This window comes from Lepisosteus oculatus, chromosome 17 (genome assembly GCF_040954835.1).
Source record: "Lepisosteus oculatus isolate fLepOcu1 chromosome 17, fLepOcu1.hap2, whole genome shotgun sequence".
Taxonomy (NCBI): domain Eukaryota; kingdom Metazoa; phylum Chordata; class Actinopteri; order Semionotiformes; family Lepisosteidae; genus Lepisosteus; species Lepisosteus oculatus.
The window spans coordinates 20402128-20414363 of record NC_090712.1 but is presented as its reverse complement, the minus strand read 5'-3'; the positions used below and the strand labels follow the sequence as shown (position 1 = coordinate 20414363).

The following is a 12236-nucleotide window of genomic DNA, read 5'->3' as shown; positions in this document are numbered from 1 at the left end:
AAAGATTATTTGGAATGCCATCTTAAAGCTTACAACGTTCTTGATTATACTCGCCACTGCATAACCTTTGCATTTCTGTTTGGGACGAAGGCTTTACTCTCAAAAGTGTATGTATAACAAGTTTCCCTAACCACACAGTATGGAACATTTGGCAAGGAGTAAAACACTTTGCCAACATTTTGAATTTGCAGTTCTAGGCATTTCCTGCATGCTTCAATGCTAGTGAAGAACATGTTAGACTACTATCCATATTATGTGTAAATCACAAAAATGAATAGATGTTTAATACCCTTTCTCATGCAGTATCCTTTTTGGAACAGAACATACACATTTGGTTCTAACAGGCTAAAGCAAAAACTTCAGGCTAACCTCAGTTAGGTGGTCCAAAATGCCTGATACTGGATAAGCCTTAGTTACAAACTTCGCTACAGAAGGCATGTTGATGAACCCTTTCCAAAGAGACTCCAAACGAGAGAGGAATGTGGCTTCATCCTCTCCACTGCTGGGAGCTTCAGATCTGGAAAACATAGTCAGAACACTGAGATCATGGATAAAAAAGTGAAATCTTTTAAATCCTAATTACTATGCTTTCACACTCACATATCGGGGTTTACTTAATCGCAACACCAGCAGCTGCTTTTAGTAGATTGGTTATAGCATAAATGTCACATTCATCACACATTTTCAGACAACACAATACAATGAATAAAATTTAGAACATGTGCAGTGGACCTTTATAATCTTACAAACAGCTCTGATTTATAAAATCCAAGTCATACTTTTCAACAGCCCTCAGTGTATTCTGTTTATTTTATGTGCTGTGGCAGACTCAAGCTGAATATGCAGTTTAAGAAAAACAGGCAGTTCATTGTCTTTCCAGCTGACAGGCTGTAAAACTAAGTATACAGTTATACTGCACATCTGTTGCTTCATCAGCTATAACTGAAAAGGAACCACTTTGTGTCAGTGCAGATTTTATAAACTGAACATGCAAAGTAACATTTCTGGTAAAAAAAAGTCTGGCACATCTTGATTGCACAGGAGCTTTTTAACATTTTCCCATAAATGTGGATTATCTATTTTTATCAAAACAAAGTCATCTAGTGACTACCATTTTTATGTTTCAATTACACTATTTTCTACTATTGTAGCACTTTTAAGCATTGAAGGTGTTCTTTTTTGTTGTTGTTCAGGATCACAGAATCTGCAGTACACTTTTTTGATATTTTGACTCTTTTTAAATGAAGCCAAGTGCTGACCAGTGTTTTCCAAACACATTAATAGCCATACTGCAAGATGAAAAAGTTTATCACCACCTGTGTGTACTGTATATTTATTTGATTCACCTTTACTTTATTCTGTTTTAATAAAATATTTCAACTAGCCTTTCAACCTAGTTGGGCCTCACTTGTCTGTCACTTTGTAGGCATTGCAGAAAGTACACAGACTCCAAATGTATGATATTATCAAGGGATCTGCACTAAAGAGTCGACCGATTCATCTATCGATGTATTTTCGAACCGCTTTAACCAATACAGGGTCACAGAGGAGCTGGAGCCTATCCCAGCAAGCAATAGCAATAATTCACATAAACTTCCTGTAGGTTTAAAAATAATTTTTCAAGGCATTATGAAATCTCACCTCCCCTCAGAGGAGAAAGAGACCCTGGAAGTCAGGGATTTATTCTCCTCTAAGTCACCGAAGGCCAGAGTGTCAGGCTGAGCAGAGGTTGTTGTTTCGACTGGTGTTTCTCCCTCAGCACTGGACTGCCTCCGGATCACAGTGGTGGCCACCTTCACTACCTTAGTACTCGCATCCTCAACAGGTGGAGCCATTCGACCTGCAAGTGAAGCAAAACACACATACTCACGTCCCCCTTCAAAGCCTGGAGGATCATACATTTAGTGAACAAAAAACAGAAACACAAATGTAATGTCAGTTAACAGAGGAGATGGGCCACTGTGTGCAGCAAATACAGCCTGTAATTCCACGTCTGCCATTCTTCCACAAGAACCAGCTCATGCCTGATTAATGGAGGTGGAAGACCTTGTCCCAGGCACTGTTCAAGGATATCTCATAATTGCTCTACTGACCAAGAAAGCAATGATATACGGTAACATTAATATCACTGTCATCAAACTAGTGGGCATCCCAAAAGATACCCCTCTCGACAGGAAGGAAATACAGCAACATGGGGAGACAATGATCACTCAGTACAACTGAGCAGCGATTAGCATTTACTGCCAGAACCCTTCGCTTTTGGAAACAAGTTACCAGAGCTGTAGAGTTCTTTAGATAGGGACCTTAAGCACTTTTGAGAGACAACGTGGTGAAGGATGAATTATCTGACCAAATCGCATTTTTCCCCACTGCTTGTATTCTTTGTACCACTGGACTTATAAACGTGCACTGCCTGGTGTTATAAACATTTTTTGCCCTGCAACTCTACTATGGCATCCTGCTCTCTGGGGGTTGTTAATTAAACTAGCTGCTCACACCCAAGGTTGAAATTTGCAGTCCATTGATCTGCAGCCTCTTTCCTGCTTTGCCTTGCCCTTCCAATCAGTGCACATATATCACAATTCTGAAGCGTATGCTGCGAAGCTCTGCTGTCCCCAACTGATGATTTCTTTCCTGGTAGCTCCATGTGGGGTTACATGACCTCAGACAGCTGCTCGGGAAACATCAACAAGTAGAGCTGTCTAGGGCATTGAAGCTCCTGCCAAACACACCCCAAAAACCACCCTCTTCCGATGACACCAGGATCTTCATCATGACTCTAAGCACGCTGGGATGTTATTTGCTCAATTAACACAAGCTATATCAGTATGGAAACCCTTGCTGTAATTGTAATTGTAATCCATGTAATTGTTGTCCCTCGTTTAGCCAGGAGTTTTCATTTTCATTACCTATCAAATATGGTGGATTATGGCTGTCCAGGCCCATGAGTGAATGCTCACTAAAAATAAGTTATTAAAACTGTGGTCAGAACCACTATTGTGGCTTTCTCTAGGATCAGACACTAATTTACAGTATTACAAAGAAAGAAATTCTAAAGCCCTTTTTTTCTTCAGCTGGTATAAACACTGCCACAGCTGTTTTGTCAGACAGGACAAACAAGAACTATGCTTAAAGCTTTTAAAACACCAACATAGATAGGCACTGGGTTATAGCTGCTTATTGTATTATACACTAAGTCTTTCTGAACTGAATGTTTCAATTAATATAGACTTCTGGACAAGAGAGTGTTTTCAGCAATGCTATATTGACCAAACTTTACAATTTGCAAATTCACAAAAAAGAACCACATGTACAATACTACCTAAAACAAACAACAAGCAGACAAGAATAACAAAATCACCTGTACAGATCTTGCAATTGAGGTCAAAAAGGTGTCTCTTGTGCTGGCTTGTTGTGTCTTTGCTAATCTCCGATTCCTCCTCTTCAGGAACATCCACAGGCTCTTCAGCGGGTTTGGGTACAGGCTCTGGCTGAACATCCATACAGAAACAGAACAGAAGCTTGAAGGTTAATTCATTACCAATTGTGGGGCTTTCTAGAAATGCATTCACTGCGGTCAGGACCAACACACAGCCTTACCTCCACCTCCATCGCTTCTGGCTCTTTCACGGGCTCCTGATTTTCAATTTCGATTTCTCCTTTGTGAGTGATTTTAGTGATCGGCCGCCTCTCTGCCTCCCGCTGCTCCTTTTCAATCATTTCAATTGTCTGAGGAAACAAAGAAAAGCCAACTACAATGTTATAAAAACAGGTTCACCCTTCAGATTTTGTCTAGAACTCAGGCACGGCTGATAAATGTGCTCTGGAGCTGCTCAGGGCACTTGGAAACGTGAGACCAGACCCTCAGTGCTGAACTGGGAGGGACAACAGAATCTCAGTAAAGGCAGGTAAGATTGTGAGCTGTCTGAGTTTTTGTTCATTCTGCAACTCGTTTAATCTAATTCTAGCCTCTTATGGAGAAGGGAACAAGACGAACACAAGCCATCCTTACATGTCGATTCTCTCTTTGTCGCCAGGCAGCCAGCTCTTTCGATGCAAGTTCCTCAGGACTCATCCGGATCAAATGGTCTGGAGTGATTTCCCCTTTGAGAACACGCTTGAATAACACCTAGAATATCCAAGATCAGCAAGAACTATGAGTTACTGTGCAGGGACTCTCCAACATGGGGCATCATTGTCCTTCTATCACGGACTCTTATTTTTACATATACAAATCTGTCCTGCAGAGTGGAAGAAAAATGTATAATCTAATTTTAAGAACTTCAGAAAGAGAATCTTTGAAAAAATTAAACTAGAGACAAATATTTTTTAGCACTGAATTAAAATGCATTGCAAATACTAATGGAGGTTTTTGTTATCTTCCCTTAAAAGGCCTGAGTGGCAAAAGACAAGTATGAAGCGCTTTAAATGCATATGAAATATACATCTTATTATTTTCTAATTCACATGCAATATGTATTTTGGCACTAACCCAAGCTGTTCACCTTCAGTCATTCCATCAGACAAGTTCAACTTACGTTGTTTTTTGCATCTTTAAGGTTAAACATCAGGCTGCGGTATTTGCTTTTATACTTGGAGTCGGTGTCTCGGAAGAAAGCAAAAAGTTCCTTCTCCGTTTTCAGGGCAACCCTCGCAGCTCTTTCTGCTGAAACCTTCATGTCAGATTCGCTGAGTCTGCAAACAAGTTCAGCAATTCATATATGCCTTTAACCAAGAACACTCAGAACCAACTTCACTATGTTTCAAGTGCATACACCTCCTGGAAGTAAATTAGTAATTATCCACACATGGATTACAATAGAACAAGCAGGCAAAAAAACACCTGTGTCTTTTGGATCTGCCCTTATAGTGTTAAATTATAAATACTTCCACATTTTTTCATGAATTCCAACTGCTGCTGCTGTAGGCTAAATTCAATATTACCTTTTGACAAGGATGTCCTTCAGGGAATCCCGGACATTCTTTCTGATCTGCTCAACTGAGGGTTTTTTGGATGCTGTAGGTGAGGTGACAGGAACCTTTTCAACTTTTGCCTTCTTCATATCCAGTTTCTCATGCATCCCTAAATTTCACAAGATGACAGTTACACCCTGATGACATTACAGAATCAAGACACTGAAAATAGAATTCGGTCTTGTCTTATGCAGAGAAATCTCTTGATCCCACAGTCCCGGTCCTGGAGCACCCCAATCTTCTTGCTTTCAGACATCTCACTCCTTAATTATTGAGGCCAATTTAAACCTTTAAGCCACTGTAATATATTCCTGGACTGTTCTCAGTTTTAAATACACCTTACTGTAGGTGTTGTTCCACCTCATCCGTGTAAATTAAACTTGTGACGTCTTAACAAGGGAAAACTGAAACCTTTATGTAGGGTTGGTGCTAATCCTTTACACGATCTAACACTTCAACAGCTAGAACCAATCTAGAGACAAAATAAGTATCCTATCAAGCTAAGTAATTACCACTTAATCATTAAAAGATAATTTCAGCTGAAACATCCCCAGAGATGGGGATACTTTAAGTGGTGTCTTAAACCTTACCTACAACCTGATTGTAACTCACACCATGTCTGGACAGTAAGAAATCCAGCTGAAATGTTCTATAAAACTTTTACCCTAAGAAAAACAAGCATCCAAAAAAAGACACATTTTTCATTAACTGGTTGATCAGCAGATCCGATACAGTACTTTGCACTTTTCTCCAGAGCAGACAAACACATACATAACACCCTGATGACATCACAGTCCTCCATTGCATCCTGTTTTTAAACACAGAAATCACTGTGCTGTAAACAGGGTTGTGCTGTCAGGCAATCACAGGCACCGCAGTCTCTGCTGGATCTGACCACCACAGTTCACTCTCACTGGAGTCCTTCGCTAGACAAGCAGCCACCAGCTCAAAGAAAAATCTATTAAACAGGACCTTCCAGGTCCCGCCACCTCAGAAAGACAGGCTCTGCAACTAGGTGTTCTATCCTTTGACCTAAAGTCCTTCAGCATGCGTGCCCATCGACTAGGCATGTACTGCCACCCAGTTGGTTAGGTGGGGGCACACCTCTATCACACAGGCCCATGCTCAAACCTGGGAACAGGAGAGAGAGGCTTCAGACCCAGCCCCGACAGGGCAAAGTCATGAGGTGAGGTGCCCAGAATCCATTCTCACAAAATGGACACATTAAAGTAGGGACTCATCTACTCAGAATGCATTTCGGAGACAAGAAACTAGAATGCATAGCAAAAACCCTTGTAAACAAGGGGAGAAAATGCAAATTCCTGGTTCTATCTATGAATAAAATATTACTCCAAGTGCCAGTTACAAGATTTTTTCATTCAACGAGCTCTAATCTTTATAATTTGTAAGAAAAACAAGGGCTTACCAGACTTCTGCACAGTGTCCACATGGGTCCTGCTGTCTCCCTGCTTCACTCCTATTGCTTGGCCTGGTTTGTGGTCCAAACTGGAATGTAGTCTTTTGTGCTCCACATCTTTCTGTTCTGACTGCCTTCTTTCTACAGAGTCCTAACATATGATATGAAAGAAGCAATCACAAATATCACAGGTGTTCTAAAAACTGACCGAGTCCACGCTCTTGTGGCTCAAAGCTGTTTTTCTCCCATAATATGAGACTGCAACTGGTTTTAGTGACCTTGGAAAGGACATGAAAAGGTGCCCCCAGAATCAGTGGCTGTACCACAGAGTTCATCTCGCTAATCTTATCACTGATAAGACATCATTGCACAAAAAACAAATTTCAAATTCTAGATTTTCAAGAACTCCTTCACCTTGCTAACTCAGTGAATATTTAAAACTAATAGAACGCAAATTGAATCTAAGGAAAATCATTTTAAAAGCTATGCTAGTGATGAGGAAAGGTAGCCCCTACTTATCTTGGTGTATTTTAATGAGCAAACCAACATCACCCCGTTGGACAAAACACATTTCAGATCCTTTAGGAAAACAAGCCATATCCCATGCAAGCTGTTCGGACAGCTGGCAGAGGCGCTGTGCAGTGGGAACGCCGGTATTGTGTCCAGTGATGATAACCGACTGAAACGTGGCAGTGAAAAGTACAGACCCAGACCCGGGGGGGGTGTTGTCACAGCAGTGCTCATTGTGCTCCCTACACTCTCACAACGTGCTGCTTGTTAAAGAACCAAGTAGTTCTCGCAAATTTTCATACAGACGTCTGAGAACTTGTGTTTAAGCAGCTTAGTATATCCAACCACAGATAAACTGGTTATAGCGGCTTTGGCTCCTAAAAAACGTACTTATAACTAAAAATGAACTTTTAAAGAACAAAAATGCTCTGCCCACTCACAGCATCCACACTGTTTAGTCCACACCTCAAAACTGTCCATGTTTAAAGATGATCTTTTTAAAGTGAACCTGAATTACAGTAGGACAGTGTTCTAAGTGAACTGTGGCAGCACACACCCGTTGGCCCAGGCCCACCTGACAACGTGCACATAAAACAGTGCGAACCCATGAGAACTGTACTGTGAACTGAGGCTACCTTAACCTCCAGGATCAGAAGTGCACCTGAAGTAGAAAGGACAAAAAGTTCATTCTGAATTATGATTCATTTTTCTTCTTATTAAAAAAAATTACTCAATAGCTCTAAACAGCCTTACTTAAAAAATAAAATCTCTTTAAAATGACAGCCCATCATTTTCCCTTTTTTTTCATTAAGAAACAGAAATTAGAAGTAAAACGACGAGCAAGACTGAGCGACGGCGAGCACACGAGCGCACTCACCTTCCTGAAAATCCTGACGCGGTGCTTGCGGTCATCCGGCGGGCTGGCTGCGTCCTGCAGCTCGCTGTGAGGGTGGCCCCCCGCGGGCGCAGACAGGGGCGCGGGCAGCGGCAGCGTGTGGCCCTGTCTCTCCGCCCTGGCGGCAGGCCTGCTCTCCTGCAGCTGGCCCTCCGGGGGGCGCTGCTGCTCCCCGCCCTGCGCCTTCCTGTCCTCCTCGGCGCAGCACTTCAAGCACACGTACTCCTGATCCTCCTGCTCCATCTGCTGCGCCTTGGCCAGGTCCAGCCCCACGCACTCGCCGTGGAACCAGTCGTCGCAACGGCCACAGCCCACCATGAACCTGCCAGTTTAAAAAACACACCCTCTTTTCATGACCAGTGCTGGACATTTGACCTCTCTGAACTAACCACGTGGGTTAGCGGTCAAATCTCTCTTAGTTCAAGTCTTCATCAGCTTCCGTAAAGCCTACAGGACTCGGGCTCCTAAGAACAGGATTTCCTCACGCCTGGTATAACACAAGGCACAGTCCTCAGAGCTCAAATCACTGTACGATTATCATCACTACAGCGCTTCACAGAAAACACATTTCCGATTCTCAACAGCGACATCCTTTCCTCCAGATTGGTACACCGAAAACTGCCAGACTCCGCGTCATCCATTAACAGAGCAGGAAGTGACATGGGCTACTCAGTAGCTTCTCTGAAGAAGAGGTAAATTACCCTGATCGTTCTTCACACATAAAATTCGTAATATTCCTTTACAGACACATGCAACAACCCAATTTCTTAATCATAACAATAGGTAATAAATAATTCAGCTGATACTTTTACTCAAAGCAGGTCAGATGTGCTCCCATTCATACAGCTGGGTGTTTTTCTAGAATAACCTGCAGGAATTACCTTGCTCAAGGGTACCACGAGTGCTGCAGGTGAACAAGAAGCCTAATTGCTTCTCCACACTGCTGTCACAGATACAGTAAATATCCGTATAAAGGCATATATATAAACATTTTCCTAACAAGACTAAAGTTAGTAGATTTATCTCAAAGAAACCAAACTGGAGGAAATCTGCCAAAAGATGTTTTCATCCTTAAGCAAGAAGGCTCACAATCAATGCAATGTATTAACTACTGAACCTCCTTCTGAAAAGTAATTCTCCACCGGGTCTAGAAGAACCTTAATAAAGTGTGAAAGAATTTATAAGTTCAAGTGAAGAGAATCTTTTAAAACAGCAGTTCCTGAGGACCACCTGTCTGCTGGTTATTACAACTAGACCCTTAATCAACTTTGCAGTTGTCCATGATTGATCTGCTTTTATCGCAGATATTTAAGATTGTCTAGCCTTTTTTTTACGCTCCAAAGCATGTTTGCAGCAATTTCAAGTTCAACATTTATTTTGCATTTATTGCATGCATTTATTTTCCCCAACTTGCTCGTTAAGAATTTACTCCTTTATCTCCGATTTAATAGGTGACCAGTGGGAGTGCCGATGTACCGGACTCTCATGCACCCCAGTGTTTTTCTTCGGTCACACTGCAGTTGAAACACCAAAAGGAGAGCAGCTCTGAATTACTCCAGGGTAGAAACCAATTACAAATTCCCTTCAAGCTGTTGAGGGCTGAAAAAAATGTAAAAGCGTTAGACAGAAAACTGAAATCCATTAGCCTGTGATTAGAAACTTGGCTGAAGCAAAATCCCGAAGCCACAGGGGTCCCCCTGGACTAGGACTGTGAATCTGCATCTTAAATCACCACTTCACACACCTGCTGCAAGGAGGAAACACAATCAGCATGGAAATCAGTCATCAAATATCATTCATATTCTAAGCAGCAGGAGAGATGAAACTGAAGAGTTTAGCGTACTTGGCCTATTTCTTTAAGGTGCCAGTATCGTATACACCACAGACAGAAACGGAGACGTACCTGTTGTTGTGGGGCTTCTTGCACAAGCCGCAGTGCTTGCTGGGATCCCACAGCGCTTCACTGTCAGTGGAATCGTCTTCTGGGCCTTCTTTTTTCACAGCAGGGGCATTATCCGGAATGAATAACGGCGGCTCGTCCAGGGACAGGCTCCTACTGCTCCTCCTCTGTCTATGCAATCCCTTCTCAGCCCTTTTTACTTTGGGTTTGTCCCTGTCATCATCGTCAAAGCCATCTACAGGAACATAGCTGGATATATTACCCACCACTATATGCGGGTTCTGTGGTTTCAGCCCCACCTGTGAATGAAAAGGTTTGCCAACACCAGCCTGCATACCTGCGTGCTGGCTCTTGGGTTTCTCCTGACCCCCACGAGACGATGATGCTCTGTTAGTTGAAGAGCGAACTACCTCGGGAGATTTGGAGCTCTTGCTGAAAAGCGGGGCTGGTTTCTGAGGCCCTGGGATGTGCACATTCCCCGTCTTCACGTCCTGATTGTGCTGTGTTTTCTGAATCTTGGGTGGGAAATTCCTTTTAAGCTCATCCACTTTCCCCTTCCCGGCTGTTAAGCTTTGCTTCCTTTTCAAGCCCAGAAAATTCTGAAAGTCACTCCTGGTCTTTTTCTGGGGCACAACCTCAGGCCTTATCCTCTCTCCCTGTACATTTGGTAAAAGCTGCTTCCTCTGTTCCATAACAGAACGGACCTGCTTAGACTTCAGCTGTCTCCTGACCGCAACTTTCTGGTCCCATTTTCTGAGCGGCTGCTGGCCTATCTTACTCTTGGGCGCGCTCGGCCCCATTGCTTTGGTGGGCTCTGCGAGATGCGGGGCTTCGCTTCCATCCTGGGCTCTTCTCTGCTGAATCTTTCTACCACTGCTCGCCTCCAGTCTCTGTTGAGCTATTTGGTCCTTATTTTTTGGTTCCGTCTCTGCCCTCTTTGCCCCACCCGAGTCCCTCGGTGCCCAATCCGCCACTTTGCTGGTGCTCACGAGCACGTGGGGGCCTTCCTGAACTTCATTGGGGTTGACGCAAGGCCCCAGCTCGGAGGCCACGCCGATGTCAGCCTCGCTCGCCACATTCTCTGGGGCGGCACTGAAGCCTGCCCCCGATTCCCTTCCGCAGCCCGGTGCAGCTCGGGGCTTGTCTTGTTCCCCGCTCTCTGCACTTGTTATTTGGCAAAGCGTCTCCTCGGCATCTTTCAAAGGCTGCGCGCCGTCTGTGTCTCCTGCTGAAGAGTCTTGGGGAGGCTCTGCCGGCTCTCCAGTCTCCGAGCTGCTGCTCGCATCTCCTTCAGCGGTGACAGCGGACGTCTCTGCCGTGGCAACAGCTGATGACGGCAGCTTCGGCTCGCCACTGCTGCCACTGCACCTCGCCAGCTCTGCCTTCTCCTTCTCCTCCTCAGAGCCCATATCTGCCCCGGCATGCTCCTGGGGCTGCTCCTGAAGCTGCTTGCTCCCTCCTCGCCTGCCCTGCCCAGATTTGGCCGGGGATTTTTTAACAGCAGATGTGTCTGTAGGGCCAGAGCGCCTCGCTAAGGTACTCTGTCGCAAACTCCTAACAGGTTCTACAAAATAAAATTAAAAACCGTTTTACACTTGACCTGGAAATGAATCCTCCATATTTAAACATCTGCAGCAGAGGCTGTAATAATGTTGGTAAACCCTGCATTCAACTTGCTGCTATTCAGCCAGTGTTGTTTTTTTCAGGAATTCTGAACCCTGTTTTCTCTAACACCCACATTATAATTCTGTCCTTTCTAAATATATTAGCAGACGGTACAGAACACAGTCTCACTATTTTTTACTTTCAGGTGGGCACAGCATTCCGTAACCACACAGGTGTATATCGTGTTTCTGTAAACAAGTGGGTTCTATTTTTGTTGTATACACATGACTCCAGTACATCAATTCATGGAGGGATTGCATCACCTCATGATGCCACACTGACCACAAAAACAATTTAACCCAACACGCCAAGTCACACAGAAACACTACGATGCAGATGTCTTCCGCTTGATGCACTGGATCCCTCAAATGATCCCACATTTTTAGTGCAGCAAAATAAAAGTGAATAATTATATTTTAGAATATAATTACAAAAGACAAAATAAATGAGCAAAACAAAATTACGCCTGCTTTGCAACCTGAACATTTCATTTAAAGAATGTTGTTAAATGATTGAACCACATTTAAGACAGCCATTGAAAGAATATGCCACTGATAACATTGTTTAAAATACTGTTTGTAGTAATGTATAAAATAAAGATTTTAAAATGAGTGACATTGCATTGAATTCAATGGAAATAAATTCCAATTCTTTATATTCTTGAAAGTATTCCAATTCAAATTCCTGCTCAAGAAATCAACTGAAATTTACCAGGACTGTAATTTAATTCTCAATTGACCCCAAATCTGTTATTAATAACACTAACATCAGTATGTCATTCATGTTTCAGCAGAAGGAACATCTCAATATTATGAAACATCTATAGTCTTAAAAGTAAAAAAATGGACAGCGGTTCTACATTATTTAAAATTTCA

At 43.0% G+C, this 12236-nt stretch overlaps 1 protein-coding gene across 4 annotated transcripts in view; it reads right to left on the bottom strand.

Annotated features, from left to right (window-relative positions):
- phf3 (PHD finger protein 3) overlaps positions 1 to 12236 on the bottom strand; it is a 30609-nt gene that overhangs the window by 6525 nt on the left and 11848 nt on the right. For 3 of the 4 annotated variants that reach the window (XM_015362884.2, XM_015362887.2, XM_015362888.2), the window contains 10 exons: positions 9700 to 11260; positions 7779 to 8118; positions 6401 to 6542; positions 4945 to 5083; positions 4539 to 4695; positions 4013 to 4129; positions 3601 to 3729; positions 3362 to 3491; positions 1642 to 1840; positions 370 to 517 (listed from right to left, as the gene is read on the bottom strand). In XM_015362884.2, the coding sequence (XP_015218370.2) occupies positions 370 to 517; positions 1642 to 1840; positions 3362 to 3491; positions 3601 to 3729; positions 4013 to 4129; positions 4539 to 4695; positions 4945 to 5083; positions 6401 to 6542; positions 7779 to 8118; positions 9700 to 11260 (3062 nt within the window). The remainder of the gene's footprint in view (positions 1 to 369; positions 518 to 1641; positions 1841 to 3361; positions 3492 to 3600; positions 3730 to 4012; positions 4130 to 4538; positions 4696 to 4944; positions 5084 to 6400; positions 6543 to 7778; positions 8119 to 9699; positions 11261 to 12236) is intronic. The other variant, XM_015362885.2, reaches the window with a different exon arrangement.